This window comes from Rhinolophus ferrumequinum, chromosome 13 (genome assembly GCF_004115265.2).
Source record: "Rhinolophus ferrumequinum isolate MPI-CBG mRhiFer1 chromosome 13, mRhiFer1_v1.p, whole genome shotgun sequence".
Classification (NCBI taxonomy): Eukaryota; Metazoa; Chordata; class Mammalia; order Chiroptera; family Rhinolophidae; genus Rhinolophus; species Rhinolophus ferrumequinum.
This window is the reverse complement of record NC_046296.1, coordinates 44,023,260-44,044,194: the sequence shown is the minus strand read 5'-3', so window position 1 is coordinate 44,044,194 and position 20,935 is coordinate 44,023,260. Positions and strand designations below refer to the sequence as shown.

General features: G+C 40.8%; 1 protein-coding gene across 11 annotated transcripts in view; it reads right to left on the bottom strand.

Moving 5' to 3' along the window:
* SLC8A1 (solute carrier family 8 member A1) overlaps nt 1-20,935 on the bottom strand; it is a 363,003-nt gene that overhangs the window by 16,765 nt on the left and 325,303 nt on the right. For all 11 annotated transcript variants that reach the window (XM_033124683.1, XM_033124686.1, XM_033124681.1 and 8 more), the window contains one exon: nt 10,681-10,956. In XM_033124683.1, coding sequence (XP_032980574.1) covers nt 10,681-10,956 — 276 coding nt within the window. The remainder of the gene's footprint in view (nt 1-10,680; nt 10,957-20,935) is intronic.

Genomic DNA, 20,935 nt, shown 5'->3' with positions numbered 1-20,935 from the left:
ACTGTTGGGGGGAGAAGAGTGGGATTGTTTTAAAAGGTGTACAAATCCACATATATGCATAAAGTGATGAATACCGAAAATATCTCACTTGTAGTTTGCAAACGTCCATAGAGATTTTGTAATGAATACAATCAAAATTGATTTAAAATCTTACAAAATCCATGGTAAATCCCTACCATTATGTATTATTAGAGTAAGTACAATTACTATCATGTGGAGAATCCATGAGATTTGTATATTAAAATTGGTCTTTGTGCAAAAGTGAGAAAAGACGAATCTGTAGAGTCAGAAGGTACATTAGTGGGTGCCTGGGGCTGAAGGTGGAGGTGGGATTACCTGTTAGTGGCCAAGAGGGATCTTATTGGGGTGATGAAATGTTCTAATACTGGATTAGGTTGTAATGGTGCTGCAATACAGTACAATTACTGAAAAACAAAAAAAAGATCACTGAGTTGTATTCTTCAAATGTGTTAGTTTTATGATGAGTAAGTTATACCTCAAAAAAGTTGAGAAAAATGCAGGCTCAGGCCTGAATTTGAAAGAAGAAACCAAAACAGTGGTCCCTGAAATTTTGCATTTTAATTACCAAATTTTAAATGTGAGAAGGGAGAAATGATAGTCATGACCTGGACCTTTACAAGTCACTTGTCAGAGACCCACCCTGGTTAATCCCCAGGGAGCAAACAGGCCTAACACATTCACTACACTTGATGCTGGCTCCCTTTGGAATACACCTTGACATTGAAAAGAAGGGGAAATTTACATTCATTTACTTCACACGTAACACCAACTCTCCAAACACAACACACACACACACACACACACACACACACACACACACACACACACACCTGTACACATGATGTTTCTGCCAAGTGTCCTTATTTGGCTGACTTAGAGGATATAAGAAGGCCCAGGCAGAGACGAGGATGAAATACTTTAAGCTCTCCTTCTCTCACACTGTGACTTTTGTGAGACAGAGAGTAGGTAGCTGATGTGGGAATAGGGGCACTAATGCTATGACTCTGCAGAGTTTCATGACACATGCTGAGGACCCCTGTTCCCCAGACCACCTTCTGGTTATCATCCTGGTCCCTCTCCAGCCTTGCGCTCAATGCCAGGTGCCCATGTGGTATGGCCCATTGAGAAAACAAATCAAGGTGTATGACTGCCAACAAAAAGCCTTAGAAATATTGAAAACAAGCTCATCTATTGAGCAGACAGAATAAAGGATAGAAATCGTTTCAAAATGGATCTTTCCCAGGTTTTTACAAAATACTTTGGGCCTGCTCTATACTGTTTATACCCCGCTGTTTTTTTTTTTTTTTTAAACTTTAGGATAACAGGCAGTTCTTATACCATTTATGGAGCAAACCTTGTGGAATCTGGTGTCTAGCTTTTCTTTGTTTCACTCTGTCCTTGTAAATTTTTGCTTTTGTAGGCTTCCTTCAACTCTAATGCTATCACATACTCATGGGAAAGTGTGCTGGAGCATTGTACCTCCAGACAGCTCCTCACTGGTGTGAGGTAAAGGTCAGGTCTCTGCGAAAACCATGTAAGTGGTTAGGGCTGTCTAGTGCTGCCCCTCTGGCCACATTGCTAGGTGGCTTTGCCTCCTGGCCTGACTACAGATCACAGGGCCCATGTCCTGCAATCCTGACATTTCATGGTGGCAAAAACAAAAACAGAAACTGAATGCTTAGTACAGTATCTGGGGGAATTGACACCACAGCCACTGGGAAATCCTGGCTCAGAGTAAAGCAATTCTGTTTTCATTTCCATTTAAATTGATGTGAAATGTTAATCATCCAATTAGATATATATACACAGTGGAGCAATGGCACTTCTTCTTCAACCTGTGTTTTCTCAGTTGAAATGTCAGTGTTCGGAGGATAAAGCTCATAGAGAGTCAGTGAAATTGCAGGAAAAAGGAACACATTTGGAGATGTCCACATCACCAGAATTTTTAACATAGGATAATAATGAAGACAGTCTGAGAATTTTCTTGGCTCTCTCTCTCTCTCTCTCTCTCTCTCTCTCTCTCTCTCTCTCTCTCTCTCTCTCTTTCTCAATTGCTACAAGATACCTGAGCTAAATACCCAAGAAGGCCTAAACCTATGTATCAGTACATTGAAGTGGAAGGGGAAAGAAATCTAACACTTTTTTTGAGTGGCAACTATATTCCAGGCCCTGTGCTGAGTACTTTATAAAGGCACTTTCCTGTGACATCCTCACTACAACTGTGACATAGATTTTCATGTCCCCATTAATCAGGTTAAAGAACTAAATCTGAGAGGAGTTAAGCAATTTGCCTCTGGGGTGTCATATATCTAGTAAGCGGGGTGGGGGTGGGGAGTTGAACTTAGGTCTACCTGAGTCTAAAGCTCACGTTCTTTATACTATCTTGTGCATATTCATTAGCACTTCACTAAGAGAAGATTTTGCGTAACTTTCCTGAGATGGCGGCTTTAACCAGTTAATCTATCTGTGAGTTCAGCAATGAGAACACGAATCTGTCTGAAGGGGGGTGAGAGGAGAGGAAATGTTGGAATCCATCCGATTTCCTGCTGCTCTCCAGGAAAGAGTGTTTGTTTTGGGTGGGGTGCTGCTGTGTCCCCTTCGGAGCCCATCTCAGTGGTTAAGGAAACAGTAGACTGCCTGTGTGCACTGAGAATTGCCTCGGACAATAACCTCCAAGAATGACTCCCAGACTCCTGCTTCTTTTGTTCAGAGACCTAAAAGATTGGACCATGATTTCCAAAGGTTCCAGTAAGTCTTTGCTGAACATGCCTGCTGGGAGAGTGTCCCCAGTATTCCCTTCCTGGGACCCCCTGACCCCAGGGCCTGGGTAGCCATGTGTCAAAGGCCCCTTTGGTCTAGGCCCCGAATGACCAAATCTCCTTCCATGGTCACGTCCATTAGCTGCACATGGCTGTGCTGGAGAGGATTACCTTGACATTCTATTTTTTGGCAATCCGGTCAGAGCTGGACATGTTTAAAAGAGTTTCTAGTTGTCTTAGTGTTCAACATTTTACATATAGGAAATGCTAAGAGTTTATGGGTATAAAAATAGGTCTTTATTCATTTTGAATTTTTTTAAGTCATGGACTTTATTAGCTGTTTTCCATGCCAAAGGGAATAATGATAGTGTCTGACCTTGAGCTTGAATATAATCCCACTACTGCATGCTTTAAAAGTGGAAAATACTAAAATTGAGGCAAAGAGAACAATGAACAATTTCTAAAAAAAAACACCTGGAAGATATATGGGAAAGACTATATATGGGAAGATATATGTATGCAATGATTATTTCAAAAATAAATCCAAGGTGGAATGATGGAGTGGTTAAGTACTAGATTGTAAGGAAGATAATACGAATTCCAAAATTTACCATATTGGTAGTAAATTGGACTAAATGTGGGCAGAGCATGTGTTCTGTATGAGCCTTAATGTCCTCACGTAGCTGAGGATACTGGTGCACAATCTCCTAGATGCTATGAAGTGGTCTTTAGACAGGCCACTACATACATCCACAGATGTGGTACCCCGTATGTCTCCAGGGGTATCATTTAGATTATGGTGATCCCTTGAGATTGTACTATATAACCTACTCAACCACCCAAGTTACTTTAGGAAATAAAGTTACAGTGAGAAATAAAGTAGCAGGACATAATATATTGTAATGTACTTGTTATAGAAGTATGCTATAGAATATCTTAGTTTTCGGAATAATTAGAAGTCAGGAAATTAAAAAGTGAAAAACTTAAACCATCAATAGCTAATAATATTTTGTTGCAGAACCAAATAGTGTTTTCTAGCACACTCACAAAAAGACAGTCTCATTTTCAAAAAAAGAATCTAAAGGACAAAAAGCAATAAATGTTTGGAGGGGGCAAAATCACTTCACATCACTTAATGATATCACCTAAATAAGATAACGGATAATGGATATATAGTGCTTGTGCTGTGGCATACAGTGGAGCTCTGTGGTGCATGTTAAAGGGTTCTTTTTCTACTCACAAAACTTTTCCTATTCATTCTCATTTTGTCATGGTTTCTATTCCTTTTTGACCTTTGGAGAGTTGATCTCAGTGTAAATAATGATAATTCTCTCCTGTATTTTATACCAATTGTCAGTTGACAAAGTGCTCTGAGACCCATCTTACTAATCCTTTCATTGACTCTATTTAAATGGCCATCTATTATTCTGCCTAGTCTACAGGCAAGAAAACCAAGGCTCAGGGAGGAAAGCTGTGGATTCCAACCACACAGTGAATCATGGTTAGAAGTCCGGTTTCCTGAATTCAGTTCTAAAGCTCTTGTCACTGTACCCCCTTGGTGCATATTCATAAACGCCACACTAAGAGAACAAAGTGAACAGCTAGTGTAACTAGTTGTATATCAAATTCTTCCTATGGTATTCAGAAGTCTGGAAGTGATGTAATTTAAAAATGACATGCATTTTCTCTAAAACAAAATTTTATTTTTACAAAAGTTTCTATATACAAAATGGGAAAAAAAACTCACCCCTATAATTGTCTATTTCCTTTCCATTAATGCATTAAAATCTCTAGAGTGAAATAATTCCGACTTGACAGAATTCAAAAGATATTCAAAACACTCCAAGCAAACAGAAAATCTGACAACACCACAGGCTAAGGCACGGCTTAGAATACCCAATTTTTAAACTCTTCTGGCTCTGGGAGTAAACAGTTGGTAAAGGGAAGTGAAAGGGGAGTGTAGGCTGTTTTCAGAACAAGCTCAATCAAGATGTATGGAGAAAGACCAAAATAGGACCAAATGAGGTAAAAATATTTCCCATTCATCATCGTCTAAGAGTTTTCTGTGCAATTAAGGAAGGACTCTTACTTCTATTTGAATCCAATAGAAGCAAGAAATGACAGGAGAATTCACATTTGGAATCTGGTATAGAAGTGGGAATGTCTTGACCCCATATGCCCAGGTTTTACCCAAGTAAATGAAATAATTGTTAGCTAAAAGAATGTGACGTTATAGGTGGTCTTTAGTACAAAAAAGGCTGAGTTCCAACTGTTCCTTCTTATATATATTTTTTTCTCTTGAATTTTGAAACTGTTACTCCATAGAAGCAATGTGATATAACGTAGTTATGAACCCATGCCAGGCCATTTCAAAATGTCTATTTAGCACTCCACAGAGTATACCTAAAGTTTTAAAAGTACTGGCCTGAGTTCTGGGTCTTGGAGGCAGGGATTATGGCCCAGAAAAGAATGAAGGCAAAAAAAAAAAAAAAAAAAAAAATCTTGTTCCTCATCACAGTTCCCACCAGAGCCAAAATTATGCAAAAGGAAAAATGTTTTGTTCTGAGATTCTTAGTGCTCTTAAGTTACCTTTGTCCCTTCTTACCTTAATAACCTACTCAGATACATTCTATTTCTCAAAAATAAGCCACGCTATAGAAGCATCTACTGTTTTTCTCTCTCAGTCATAACTTTAATTCTTTGTTACCTCTAGAAGGTGTTAGGAAGAGAGCAGTCTAACTGAAACAACTCGTACTAATGTATAAATGACTGATTTGTACATTCATTTATATACACAACACATGCATACATACACACCAACACATACACACACAATTTCATTACTTATACGTGTGTTAGCTAGGCATCATTTTAGGAACCAGGGATATAATAGAGAAAAGAAAGTCACATTTCTGTTCCCGTGAGGCTTACATTTCCATTAGGAGAGTTAGATCATAATAACATTCAAAAATAAATAAACCAAAGACATCCAGAAAGTAATAAATACAGAAATATGTTGTTATTTTATAATACAGAAGAGCTGGATGAGCACTTCACTTTGTGTGGTTAAGCAAAGGTCTTTTTGAAGAAGTGACATTTAAGATGAGATAGAATTAAGACAAAGAGCCAGTTGTGTGTAAATGAAGGTGAAGAGCATTTTAGAAAAGCTAGTGCAACCCTGAGAAAGGAATGAACTTGGTGCATGGAGGACAGTGAAAAGGCCAGTGGGCAAGGAGGAAAACAATGGAAAGACAGCAGGGGGCCAAGTCACACAGGTCTTTGTCATCCAGAGTGGTGCCTTTTAAAGTTTATCCTAAGTGAAACAGGAAGTCGTTGGAAGACTGTAAGCAGAAATGTGGTCTGATTATATCTAAAACTACCTATAGCAGAAGCGTGAAGACAGGAGGCTACTGAGCCTGAGTAGGGGTCTAGACCAAGGAGGGTGGTGACAGAGAAGTAAGTGGGTTTGATCAAGAAACGTTTGAGGAAAGATCTGCAGGGGTTATAAATGGATTGACTGTGGGGGGGTGAGGAAAAAGGAATCAAGGACACCTGGATGGATGATGAGACTGTTTTCCCGAGAAAGGCAAAATCTGGAAAGAATAGGTTTGGTTGAAAAATAAGGCGCTTAGGCAGTGGAAATTAACAGCTCTATTTTGGACATGGTAATTTTGAGCTGCAAATTACACATCTCGCATCGATACAGGAAAGGCAGTTGGTATGTGAATCTAGCGCTCAGGGGCAAGTGGAGGCTGGAGATATGCATCTGCCAGTCACTGGCATATTAATAACATGTAAGCCATGGAGACTGATGTGATGGCTCCGCGAGTGAGTGTGGACCGAGAAGAGAAGCGACCTGGAGACCGGGCTCTGGGTCACTCCAGCCGTAATCCACACTTCATATGACAGAACAAAAAAATGTAACTGTATGGCTGCCATGCTTTTCAGAATGGTTTATTATTTATTAATACAAGAGCTGCACAGAAGTGGAAAGAGACTGTTCAAGAAGCTCCCTCTTCTGCTGACAGGTAGCTCTGTAAAAGGTAATTTGGAAAAAGAAGGCCCTTCCTCTTACTACTTTGTGCGGGTCTTTAAATTCTTATGCAAACCTCAGGTTGAGCGGGAGAAAGACCTTCTCTGCCAGTAGATGCTAGTGAACATTTGCTACCAGTTGGTATAAGGAAGAAGCTCTGTCTCACCTGGAAAGTCAAAAAGCTCTTTTCCCCAGAGATTTTGAATAATATAGTAAAACATACCTCCAATGAGATATGTAGCTAGTTAATCCTGCTTGAGGCAGGGAAAGTTTTCAATGCACATCAGGCCATCACAAGCCACGAATCTAAGAGTCTCACCTAGAAAGAGGCAGCAGTACATCAGACATTAGCCAGGAGCCCTTCTTCTTTAGGACACGTGTCAAGACATAGGCCTGGAGAAAAAGCGGGGTGCCAGAACCACTGCCAAACTAATGGTAGGCTTCAAATGAAGAGAAGGAGCTTTCCTTATTCTTCTTCAGCCTATAGCAACTGGGTTTTGTCATCTGGGAACAATAGCTTTTTTTTTTTTTTTTTTTTAAGTCAGGAGATTTTAAAATAAAGCACTGTTTGGAACCATCAGGGTTGAAGAATAAAGTAAGAAATATTCCTTCAGCATCTTGTTCAATTTGCACAGCTGTTTTTAGGAAAAAAAAAGTCCGTTTACATAGATATGATTTTGTGAGATTACCTGTGAATATATTGTTTGAGGAACATGCTGCACAGTTAATATTGCAGCAAATTACAGGAATTCTCCCAATAACAGAGCAAAGAAATCTCTATCCCGATGGGAAGAATTTATAGCAGTGTAGGGAAACCTTTTTGACAACTAATGATTCTGGTGTGTTCTCGCCAATAGGGTTTCTTAATTCTTGATGCCTCTCCCTGGGAATTAAGCTGGTTTTAAGTGGCAGAACAAATGAGTCCTCCAAACACAAAATTTTACTGTAACCCACATTTCATGTTACAGAAAAATGCATTGTTTTAAATTGTATGGCTGCATGCTATGCAAAAATACTTATTAATACAAGAGATGCACAGGGCCATGTCGGACGATGATTATATAGAAAAAAGAGCCAGTTTTGAGGTATTGAGATGAGGAGTTGGGAAATTTAAGAACAATTTTTTTTTTTTTTTGAATAAGGATTTGTTGTAGGAAAAGCATTTTCTTTTGATCCGTTTGAAAGCAAGTGATGCATTTGCTAGAACCGATTGCTGACTTTCCAGAAAGGCAGGCTGATTTTGAGTTAACTGTCATGAGAGACCTAATTGCATCTTCATTACCATAACTTGCGCAGATTCTCCTCAAGCGTTAAACCAATGGCCAACAGTGAGTGCTAACTTGGGCACCATTTGATACAGTGATTTAAGCCTTAGGCAAAGTGGACCCCAAAACATTTTCTTATAATAGCCATAGATAGAGCAATAGATACCCAAGGTATTCAGTTCCTCGGGTTGTATACTGGGGGTGCCAATAAAGTGGATACACATTTTACGAGAGATTATGTTTGCTCCAGCAGTGGTTCGCCGTAATCAGAAGTATCTTGACGCTGACGGTAACCACCTTGAGCACCCCTTGTAATTGCACAAGTCAAACGTGACTTGTATTCATCTTTTGTTATCGGTATACATTGAGTATTACAATTTTAATACAGTTTTTTCCTTCCTTAAAATGTGTGTACATTTTTTTTGGCACCCTCTGTATATGTTTTCTAAACAAAGCAACTTAAAATATGAATTTTTTTAAAAGGAATTTTTAAAAAAATTTATTGGGGAGTACTGGGGAACAGTGTGTTTCTCCAGAGCCCATCACCTCCAAGTTGTCTTTAATCTAGTTGTGGAGGGTGCAGCTCAGCTCCAGGTCCAGTTGCTGTTTTCAATCTTTAGTTGCAGGGGGCGCAGCCCACCATCCCATAAGGGAATTGAACCGGCAACCTTGTTGTTGAGAGCTCACACTCTAACCAACTGAGCCATCCGGCCACCCCTCCGGCAGCTCAGCAGCAGCTCCTTGTCTCCATTCTAGTTGTGGAGGGCACAACTCACTGTCCCTCATGGGAATCGAACCAGCAATCCTGTTGTTCAGAGCTTGCACTCTAACCAACTGAGTCATCTGGCCACCCCAAAATATGAATATTTTAAGTTTTATCTCCTGTTTCGTAAATTTCTGATCATTTTTGGAAAAAAATTCAAAATAAAGACCAAATGTGGAACTGCTGGAACAGAGCTGGGGTTGACCGGGAGCCTGCTATCCTCTGAGGATGAGTAGTCAACTGGAAGACTTTGCATAACCCTGCTAACTAAGGCAGGAGTACTCTTACTTCCTAAATCTCCTGGCTCCTCTGTCAGCTCAGCTGGGCACCAAAACCATGCCAGGCCACTTGATGAAGACTCCCAAGTGGTTGATCAGTTGGACAGCACCCTGTGCTCTGGCTGACCAGGATAAGTACAGACACTTCATTCCTGGTCTCCCTGGTCAGTTCATCCGAAGTGTTCAGATTTGTGCTGGTCAGATCCTCAGCTGTTCAACATAAATAATAACCACAAAAGCTGCTATTTGATCGAGTTCCTTCCATGTCCGAGATGCCGTACTAGATGCATCATTTATAGGTATTTTTCTTCAGTAAGTTAAGTATGTTACAAATAGAGAAACTGAGGCTCAGATGGGTTAAGTAACTTACCCATCGTCACCTAGATGATAAATATCTCAGCGGCGAAGAACTAGTAGATTCCAGAGAAAAGACAGATATATATTTGATTTCAACTGTGCTTTTTTTCAGACTCAAGCCCAGAAGCCAGGGTTGCCCATTATGGCAAGTGTTAGTAGAAATCACAGTGTTTGTATCAGTGGCAAGTGTGGAACGTGCAAAGTGAGTGGCACCACAGCAGGGCTGTCACTCCCAAGTCCCGCCATTCCCCAGACCCACTGTGATGCTTGTCCTTGACCTGCTACTTGGTAGAGAATGAGAATCTTGTTGCTCAAAGTGAAGGCTGTACATCTGTCAAGATGTCAAGTAGTGCTGGGGAATAGGTCCAGGATGTCAGTTACAATAAGCTCTGATGTTTACCAGTATCACCTGTGAGCTTAAAACATACCTTTCTGGGCCCTTGCTCCAGGTCTTCCAATTCCATAGGTTGGGGATAGGTCTCAGGCATTTGTATTTTTTATACAAGCTACCAGGTAATTTTGATGCCCACCGAAGTTTGAAAATTACTGCTGTCAATGTTATATTTGGGAGTATGATGTCTTAATCAGAAGTCTGAGCAACCATAATGAGCTACAGTTGTAGGCTGGCAGAAAAATTAAGCTTATAGAAATGCATGAAGGGATGTCCATGCAATGTACACTTAGCCTGCTCACTTTTGAGATAACCTTTTCCTGTCCTGATCAATGCCTGCTTCTTGTTCTTTACTCCCATTAATACTTGGGTCAGGAGAATATTGTAGCAGGTTTTCAGCATTTATCTCAGTTACCCAATGAATACAGAGTTTCATAAAAATCATCCCAACTTTACTAAATACATAAAAGACAAAAAATTTGTTCTTGAAGATGATTCTGTAATTGTCTTTTGTGTTTTTGAAAGTGCTAATTGTGATGAGAAGCTGATCTATCAATCTAGCCATCAAATCAGTCTGCTCTCTCCATGAAGCCATGCAGTTCCCTCTGGGAATGCTATCCCGTCATCATGATGATACTGATCAGCTTTCTAACCTTGAAAAATGCCATGACAGTGTGCTGACAGAGTCATCATGTATATCTTTGGGGCTCTCCTCTCTCATAGGCCTGGTTTGTTATCACAGTTCTTGAAGTTGTTAGGCAAGCAAAGGCGATAAGGCAAATGGGGGGAGTCGTATAAGAATGTATTCTTTACCTGGTACTGAAGTTCCAAGTGCGACGAACACTACCGCAGTCACAGAATCTTTCAGGCCAATGGTGCAGCCGAAGTGGGAAGCCAAGTCTCCGATGAAAGCTGTCAGTACGCCAATCATGAGGATGGAGACAATGAAACACGCCCATCCATTCCAGTATTCTGTGGGAGGGACGAAGGCAAAGAGGACCTTCCAGAACACAGTCAGAAAGTGCATCACGTAATCGAAGCAGGAGGGCAGCTTCTCCTCCCCACATTCGTCATCATCATCATCTTCCCCTGGAGAGAAAAGAATGAAGCACATTTCATCACAACCCATGCTATCAGGATCTCTCTCTCTCCCAGTCTCTGCTTCCCAGGCCTGTCATTACTCCCCTCTGAGTGACCAGGAGGCCGTTAGAGATGGGTGAATCTTAGGTTTTCCAGGAGTCCATCATAATGAAACAATTACTAAAATTCTGACATACCCTCTTTCTATGGCTCATGGGTCAATGGCAAAAACTTAACTTTCCACTCAGTTTTGGTTAGATGCAATCCACATACCCCCTTTCTCCTCTCATATCACCTCCAGTGAGATTTGTCACCTCAGAGAAATGAAAAGAATTTCTTCCAAAGGCTGGGAAGCCCTGTGCCAGGCTCAGAAAAAAAAACCTCTTTTAAAGAAAGTGAACTGTGACAGAGTTCTTCTACCAGGGTTCTTTTCTTCCAGCTTCGAGTCCAGCTCTGGACATTCATGGTTCTACAATCAAGTATAGGACAATGTTCGCACAGGGCCTCCAACAGCGGCTCCAGACCCTGCCTCTTTCTCCAGCTTTATCTCCTGCAATTATTTCACAGGCAAACTTCATCCTAGCCACATGGAATGATGTGCTATTTTTTCAAACCACATGTACTTTCTCCTACTTTTGTCCTTTAGAACTAAAAGTATTTGGCATGTCCCCCAATCCCTCCCTCCTTATCCTTCCCCACTTGTCCTTTCAAGGTCACTTCCTTTATGAAGTCTTCTCTGAACCCCTCTCGCCTTCCAGCCAGTGCTGGGAACTCCTCTTGAGAGCTTCCATAGCCTCCAACCCTTGTCAAACTAGATCAGGGGTTCTCAAAGTAGCAGCATCACCAGGGAGCTTGTCAGAAATGCAAATTCCTGGCCCCACTCCATCAGAAACTAAAGGAGTGGGGGTGGGGTGGGAGGTGGCACAACAATCTGTGTTTGAACCAGCCTTCTAGGTGATTCTCATGCATGAACAGTATGACAACCAGTGTCTAGATTGTGCCTGTCCACTTTTCCTCTCTTCTCCAGGTAACTGTGAGCCCTTCAAGGGCATGGATTTGTTCATTGTCCCTCGTGTTTGGTCACATGTCCACCATGTGGCATAAGCTGGTTAAATGCTTGTTAAATGAATGGATACATGCATTAATTCCTATTGACTTTATATAACTACTTAATTACATGATATATACACATATATCATAATTTTGCCAAGTGCATTATACTGTGAATGAAGAAAGAAATGCATAAAGCTTACTATTTAAAGGAAATCAATACCACTATTTTCAAATGGAGACTTCATTTCTAATGTGATACAATCCCCATCCACAGATTTTAAAATTGGGATATTGAATGTCAGCTCTTCCTGAAGTGATAGCAAATAGACATCTGTGTTTTGTGGCTATTTTGGAAAAAACTTCTCCTTGAGGACTTTGTTCACCACCCCAACTCCCCAACCTTGTCACCAAGGATCTACTTTCTTTCATTTAATGAATGCAGCTGGCAGCAGGTGAGGCTGTCACACTTTCCAGCTGACTGCTTGACCTGAGATTGTCAACACAGCACAAATGCAAATGCATGTGCTCTTCATGAGACACTCCAGGGGGAAGCCATCTGGTGCAGATGACGATGGGGACTCTGAAAGCAGAGGAACTCTAAGGGAAATGTGCCTCTCACAAAACATGAAGAGAGGAATGTCTGGACTTGTCACCTGTCTTACAAGAAGACAGAAGAGGCAATGGCCCACTCTTCAAGGAGCACCTGGTCAGGATTATTATGCGAACCAACTTGGGGGGATCTGTGGAGAAAGCATCCTCACTTTTGAGGCTTTGGAAGGTCTCCAATCAACTGTTAGGAGGAAACCCCCAGTGGACGAATGGATCACTTTGGGAGACTAAATAGGCAGGAAACTTGAGTCAGGTCAGCTGATTCAAAAGGACGTGACTCACTGGAATGAACAAGCACTGTTGACTATGTTAAAATAATTACACAAGGAGGCTATGAGGCCGAGATGGCTCTAATGCCTTGGTAACCTGTGTACGCAAATCAAAACCTAACCCGGAGTCAATTCCCGTAAATATACTTGTATCTGAGAAAATGAAATTTAAGAAAATACAAACACAAACCACCACCGAGGCTTTCCAAAATAAGGAAACGGCTTAAGCTACAGCCAATGAAATCATTTCCTTGCTTTGCTTCTGCATCTGCTCTGTGAGTCTTTCCCCTACCCTCCGTTGGCAGAGCGCTTCTAATCACTTTTGGTGTGACTCTGCCCAATTTGAATCTGTGTTAGCTCAAATAAACACTTGAAAAGTTTAATGTGCCTCAGTCTATCTTTTAACAACCATTTCCTGCAGCACTCATGCTGTATGGCTATTACATAGTTCTACGATCACCCTTGCCTGAAAGCAAAAAAGGTGCTTTTACATAAAGGCACACATTATGGACCGAATTTTATCTCCGCCAAATTCATATGTTGAAGCCCTACTAAGCCCCACCCAGCACCTCAGAATGCGACTGTATTTGAACACACGACATTTAAAGAGGTGATTAAGTTAAAAATGAAGCTATGAGGATGGACTCTAGTCCAATCTGACTGGTATTCCTATAAGAAGAGGAACCTGGGACCCAGAGAGAGACAGAAGGGATATGCACACAAAGAGGGAAGACCCTGTGAAGACACTATGTGAAGATGGCCCCTTCCTGCTCCCAAGTCAAAGAGAGAAGCCTCAGGAGAAACGAAACCTGCCAACACTTTGATCTTGGATATCTATCTTCCAGAACTGTGAGAAAATACATTTCTATTGTTTCCACTACCCAGTCTGTGGTGTTTTGTTATGGCAGCCCTAGCTAACTGATACAGCACCCCCTCGGAAGCCTCCTATGTGGTCACATTGATGTGTAAAGAACAGTGACTCAGTGTTTCTATTACCCACTCCTTTCTCGTGTCCTTATCCATTTCTTCCTTTTTCCTTCTTTCACTTTTCTTCCCATTTCCCTTTTACCCTACATGTTAGCTCCAGGTAGAACTCACTGTCAGAGGTGCAATTGTCAGGGCTTATTTGAGGGGGCGAGGAAGAAGAGAACCATGTTAACTTTTTCACTACTTGCTCCCCCACTCCTCATTCCAAAGGAAGGGGGACTAGACTTTCCAGTTAGATTTATTTTACATCCTATGCTTTAAAATTTCCATATTTGGGACATTTTATAATTTCACAGGGTATCTGATTAAAACAGTTTGAAAAACACTGAATTTTAATCAATCATCCATCGAAATAGATTATTCTGCCTCTAACTCTACAAGATTACTTAATGTGGGGTGTCTAAGACCAAATTGTGAAGATGAACAAGAAAACAAATAAATTAAGTTTCTCAGAAGAAATGACACATAAATTGAGACTAGATATTATATTTGTCTTCAAGATGGAAACAATAAGACCTTTCCCATAAGGGATATGCAGGGGAATAACTAGATCACCTCTGCAAAGTGTTTGATGATATTTTAAGATAATAATTATCATGGTAGTTATCATTATTTTCCTCCACTTAGGATTATTACTGTGTTTCCCTGTTATTATTTAATCACTTAGTCATTATGCTGGATCCTAAGGTTACATTCTAAGCTTTTAAAAACAAAATGGAATCCTGCCTTCTGGAATTAACTTCATGATGTAGAAGTGTGCAACACAAAATGTGTGTGTGTGTGTGTTTGTGTGTGTGTGTGTGCACGTGTGAGAGAGAGAGAGAGAGAGAGAGAGAGAGAGGTGGATATTGAGATTTCCTTCTGTGGGCTTCCAGCATTACAAGAAATCTTAAATATTTTAATGCCTAAGTCTGGAATGGAAAGCTCATCTGTTTTATTGCATTTGAAAGTAGAAGTAGCTTCCCATCCTTTTTCTTGGGATCTCGCTGCTCTTTATAAATTTTAATCTCCAACTCAGATGTCATTTAAATATTAAAAATGACCACTGACTGCCATGCATGATGCACAATTACCCTGCCTTAGAAAAGGACAAAAAAATATTATGTTCATCCATCACCATCTGGACTATACTTAAAAGTCTGTTCTTTGCAAAGATCAGTGGAGGATTAAAAAAAAGAAAAAGAAAAGAAAAGAAACCACCTGGGAGCATCTTTTATGTTACAGCAAAGTTGATCATAATCTTCTGGGTCTGTATGTTTGCCAGCCCGGTTTACAGTAGGCTACATAATTCTTTTGATTCCCTCTTCTGCGTTACCAAAGAAACAGGCAGGTTGATGGCTTTCCTTTTTATAGGAACCTAAGCAAAAGATCCTCTTAGTTTGGAATCCTTCTTTTCCACTTTATGGATTTCACTAATGGAAAGATAACAACAACAAAAGCTGTATTTGATTAATCTGTCCCATCACCTTTTAAAATAGTTTCCTTGATACATATTGAACTTCCTAAATATAACTACAAAAATAGCCAAATCATTAAAACTACAGATAACAGAGAAAACATCCTTCAACTAGTGATACAACAGTGCTTGCCCTGACCCTACTCTGGAACATGAGAACAGAGGCATCATCAGCACAGGTGATTGTGAAAAGCAACCCCTGGGCTTGACAACCCCTGGGCTTGACACCTGCAGGTAACACAGCACCTAAAGTAAACCAGATATGACTTCATATCCTTCTAGAGGCACTTCAGGGAGAGCTTTGAGAACCAGAAAAAGAGGCTGATGGAGTGTAGTGGACACTTGGGTCAGAAAAGTTAAGTCAATTTCTAGTTCCGATAGCTTGTTTTTGGGGAAGACACTTGACCTTTCTGAGCCTCAGTTCCTCGTCTGTCAAATGAGTTTGCTAACTCCCACATCCCAGAGCTGAGGTGAGGCCCTGAACAGGAAATGTCCAAGTCATTTGTAAAACTGTAAACCTCTTTGCAGACATATGTGCCATATTCTATCACTATTACTTGTCAGAAGGAAGGCAGTAAATCTGTATGACTCGAGTATCCTGATTTCACAGAATCTATATTCTGTTTGAATGAAACATTGTTGCTACAGCTTCCCTAAGCTGCTTGATTTTAAGAAGAGAAAGGAAGAAAGTAACAGAGGGAGAGAATATGATGGGGTGGCTACTAAATGACAGGCACTTAGCTAATTTTTTTTCCATACCTGATTTTATTAATCCTTACAATAACTCTGCAAGGTAAGCATTATTAATCCCATTGTACATATGAAGAACTTGAAGTTCAGAGAATTTAAGTGACTTTTGAAAATAATTACATAGTTGGTAGTTATTTTACCGACTCAGTGACTGAATTGGGATTTGATCTTTTAGCCTGGGGACCATTTACTACACATGATGTCTTGTTGAAGCAAGTTGAGGACTATAGAATCTGTCAAACATTGGTGTAAAGTTTGAATCTGAAAATTCCTCCAATGCCTAAATGATATATAAATACAATGTGGTTTTTTTGTTGTTTTTTTTTTTGAGGAATGTGAAAACACTCATGTACCATCAGTAACGTTTGTATTCTAGTTTCTCGACATGATATATTTTTTTGAAAAGTCAGCCATATGCTCTTTTTCAAGCTCTTGGGGATGAACTAAACACAGGAAATAAGACAATAAAGGGAGGGCATCATAATTGTGATCATTTTGGAATTTGTACTTTGAGTGTGGCAAGTTCTTATTTCCATTTCGAGTTGTCAAAGGTCAACCCTCTAGTTTGGGATCAAACATCCTGGTTTGCATCTAACTCTGCACTCTAGAATTTGGGAAATCAGCCTATACTATTACACCACCTTGGGGAATGTGTGCTGCTGTCAATCAGAGGACGAGTATGACTTTTCCTTTTCAGCATTCATTTATCTATAATTAGTCTATTTTTATTTTACAAGAGAATTCTCCACTACGCAATAGTGAGAATGATCAGAACACTTTCCAGAAGTATGAGCAGATGGATATAGGATGACATCTGTGGCCAACCACACTCTCATCCATGTGATCTTCTCTGCCCAATAAATGTTACTCAGCAGCCCTGTACAATATACAAATCCATAACTGTGAAGCTAGATCACTACAGTGGTTTTCTGCATTCTATACACATTGTTTTGGGCAAAATTTCTTTTTGAAATGTTATTCCTTTTTTTCCAAATGGGGTTGATTTTAATTTTGTCTCTGTTTAGTTTTTGAACACCAAGATTTTTAGTTTTTGAGCACCAAGATAGCTATGGAGGAGAAAGCCCATTCTGTCAAGTCAATTTGATGGAATCGGCTTTCTCTTCCATAGCTATCACCTTTTTTTGCAATCTGATAGTACAGTAATTACAAACCAGGTTGTGCTCTTCTGTTGTGCATTTCTGGTTCACTTTGCTTTCAAAGGTTCTGACAGAATCAGACAATATTTGATATGAAAGAAACCCTAGCCATCAGCTAATTTACCCCTTTTCATTTTAAGGCAAAAATTTGGTTTGAGGCAAAAATTGAGAACTGTGGTTCAATTGTTGAATTTTTGATCTCTTGCTTTCATCTCTCTCTCTCTCTCTCTCTCTCTCTCTCTCTCTCTCTCTGTGTGTGTGTGTGTGTGTGTGTGAGAGAGAGAGAGAGAGAGAGAAAGAGAGAGAGAGAGAGAGAGAGAGAGAGAGAGAGAGAGAGAGAGAGAGAGAAGGGCTTTAGTTAAACCTACATCTAAGAGTCTGAGTTCAAGATTGCTATAGACTTATAACTTCGACTGTGGACCTGTTCTTACAGCACACTGAATAGGCCCTAATCATCCCAGCTCTCTGGTTCCAAACTAGAGACTGCTATGGGTCATTCTGTTTCACCAGTGCTAGTTACAGCCCATACTTGGGGGGTAAGGCACAGATGATGTGTGACAGTCCTAGAAGGGATGCAAGAAGGCAATTCACTCTCTGTGAATAACTTTCAACCCTGTCTGGACTACATGAACCTCTGAGTGAAATTTTCCACAAGCAATAGCATGCTTACCAGCTCAGGCCATTGTTAGGGTGGTTAGCACAGCACAAGAAATAGCTAATGTGACAGAAATATTTCTCAGCAAATGCAGCCAATGAGAACCAGATCCACTAAGGACCTGGCTGCATGTGAGCTTGATTATTAGAAAAAGGAATCAGTTTAAAGCTGAGTCTCAATTGCTTAGCCTCTCTCTTTTAAGAATTCCTCTATGGGCATTGAATGTTCCTAAATGAGCATAGGTTGACACAATTAAGCTTGTGTGTTTTTGCCCTAAGATTTGTTTCTGCAAAATAATTCCACATCAGGCTGAGAATCTTGAAATTCAGTGTGTCCTCTTCTCCTTTACTGATTGCAGGATTAGCAGAATTCCAGGATTCTGCAGAGAAGCATATTCTCTACAGACATGAGCACCTAAGAAATATACCCTCAACAAGTAGAACTGATACTCAGCAAGTGTAGATGCCTCCTGCTAGTTCAGATGGTTTAGTTACTGTGGGCAGTGCGGGGACACACCAGTTTCTAAGACTGGTGTGGGGACAGAGTCCCCGAGAGCAGTTTCCAGGCTCTAGGCCTCACTTGGAAAGGTGCTAGCTTCGTTATTAGATGGCCATCAGCTGTAATCAGATGGCCATTAGCCACTAATATAACTGCTGTGGCTACGCTAGGGGGTTGGTTGGTTGGTTGGCAGAGAAGCGGATGGCGGATTGCCACTAGCAAGTGGGATTAGCAAGCACGGATTGCAGTTAGCAAGGGGTGGGTTTGTTGACAGAGAAGCGGCTGGCATGCTGCGGATCCTGTGGCTCCTGCTTCCTGTGTCTCCAACCCAGCCGCCAGCCAGAATATAGTAGTATGACTCCACTATCTGTGGCTCCGTTGGTGTTCCTTTTTAGCCTAGCCATATCCTGCGTTCTTAGGCGGGGAGAGGGACCAGAGATCCTGCATGACAACTGGCCTGAGGGCGCTGATAACACTTTGTAAATATCAGCAGCTGTCTCTGAATTAGCCTCCTGGAGTGCCGGAAGTTGAGCCTTAAAGGAACTGTTTGGGCAGCAATAACCCTGTAGTTTTCAACAAACAACTCAATGTTCTAGGAAAATGTTGAAATTGATATAAAGGGTGGATGGGTATGAAAGGCTGCTCCACATGCAGAGGTGCAGAAAGACTGGATGCTCGTAAGATGCTGCTGTGATTAATCTATAAATTTGGGTTCACTTACTGAGTTGAGTGCTTACCTTCAAGCACTTACATGGTAAATACATATGTCCCAACTAGTCTTCATCCTCCCAGCAATCGGCTAAAGAAGGTGTTATTTTCTCCATGTTAAAGATGACGAAACAGGCTCAGAGACTTTAAGTGATGCTTAGGAGAACTGAAACTCTTTCCACTACTTCACTGGAATGACTTGCAGCAGTGTTTCCAGAGAGAAAAATCTCTGTGGCTTGTCCAGCAAAAATACATTCTGATCAAATCTAAATTCATTTGGCCTCGTTTTATGAAAAGTATAATTGAGAAATAACGACCCTCCTTAAAATAACCCTCTGCATATGGTATCATATTTAAATTATTGAATGCTTTTTGGGGGGATGATGGATGGCTCTACTTCCTTTCTTCTTCCCAAAGAGTGTGGTTTTCCTATCACCTTCGGGAAAATCCTCTATTAGTGGTTTATATCAGCCCTATTGGGAAGTGGGATTCTCTTCATTTGGGTGGCAAATATCTGTCTGTGTAGCAGATGGGAAGGGCTATAGCAATACCAGCTTCCTCCTCTGCGACTATTTTCCTGGTCTCAGGTCACTTAAAGGGACTTTGTTCTGGTCCTGGGGTTTGTGAGTTGATTAGCTGGCAAAGTGTTGATATAAGTGGAGAATCTGAGATTCTAATCATGGTCTCGGTTTGCACAATACAAAGTGATTGCAATTACTCAGGGCACCCCTCATCCACTTGCCTGTTTCCTTCTCTCTGTTGTGATTTTCAACAAGATCCCACTAAATAGAGTCCTCCACCGACATCAAAGAGGCTTTGATGAGTTACCGGTTCCCAGGTACCTCACAGCTGCCCCTTGTACTTCCATCTCTTCTGGAAATTGAGGCTAGCCATCACTAACTTTCTCTTTGGTGCCGTTGGAAAGATAATTGAGATTTTTTTTATAAAGAGAAGCTGTAATCTTATATGTAGTAATACCAGTTTTGGATGGGAGGATCAGCTCATTAATGAAATTCAGATAGAGCATTGCTCGTCCCTCACTGCTCACGAACACTTCCTTTTTAGAGAGTAGGCTGGCTACGGTGGATGTTGACAATCAAGTCTGTCTGTCTGCCAGTGGCTTTATAGTTTTTCATAAATAATAAGCCTGCATCAAGCTGTTGTTATGCTTTTCTTCAGTATAAACCATCTTACAAAGATCTCTTTCTCTCTCACTGGTAAGTCCATGGCCTGTTTTCCTTATTTGGTTAAGGCATAACATAAATGGCATTCAGTTTACAGGTCTGAGCTATAAAACTACGAGATGTCAGGCCACTATTTTGTATCAGCAGCCTAGCCTGAACTCCTAACCTGGACCGGTATCTGTAGTAAATCTTCAAAGGGAAAGGAGTGGCTGCAAGAGTGACTTTACCATTTATTTCTTCAGTGAATATTTATTCATAATTTCTGTGTTAGGCACAGTTCTAGGCATTGGAAATGTAGCCAAACAGACCCCATAGAACTTCCATGAGCGGATAGGTAATAATCAAATAAAACAAGTGGACAAACATGGTAATTTCAGATATTGATGTGGCTATGACAACAATGAAATTGGTAACATAATCTTGTGACTGGGTGGTTGAAAAACTCCTCTGAGGTGTCTGTGAGCGGAGGCCTTAGTGATGAGAACATCCAGACGTGGAGGGAAAGTCTTCCATGCAGGAGAAACAGCTCGTGCACAGGCCCCGAGGCAAAAGCAAAGTGCCACAAATAGATTTAAGCCTGTGACCCACAGGCATGAAACTCTGGGAGGCACAAGTCTGACAAGATGGAATGAAGACTGACCTTGAATCAGAACCCTGGGTCA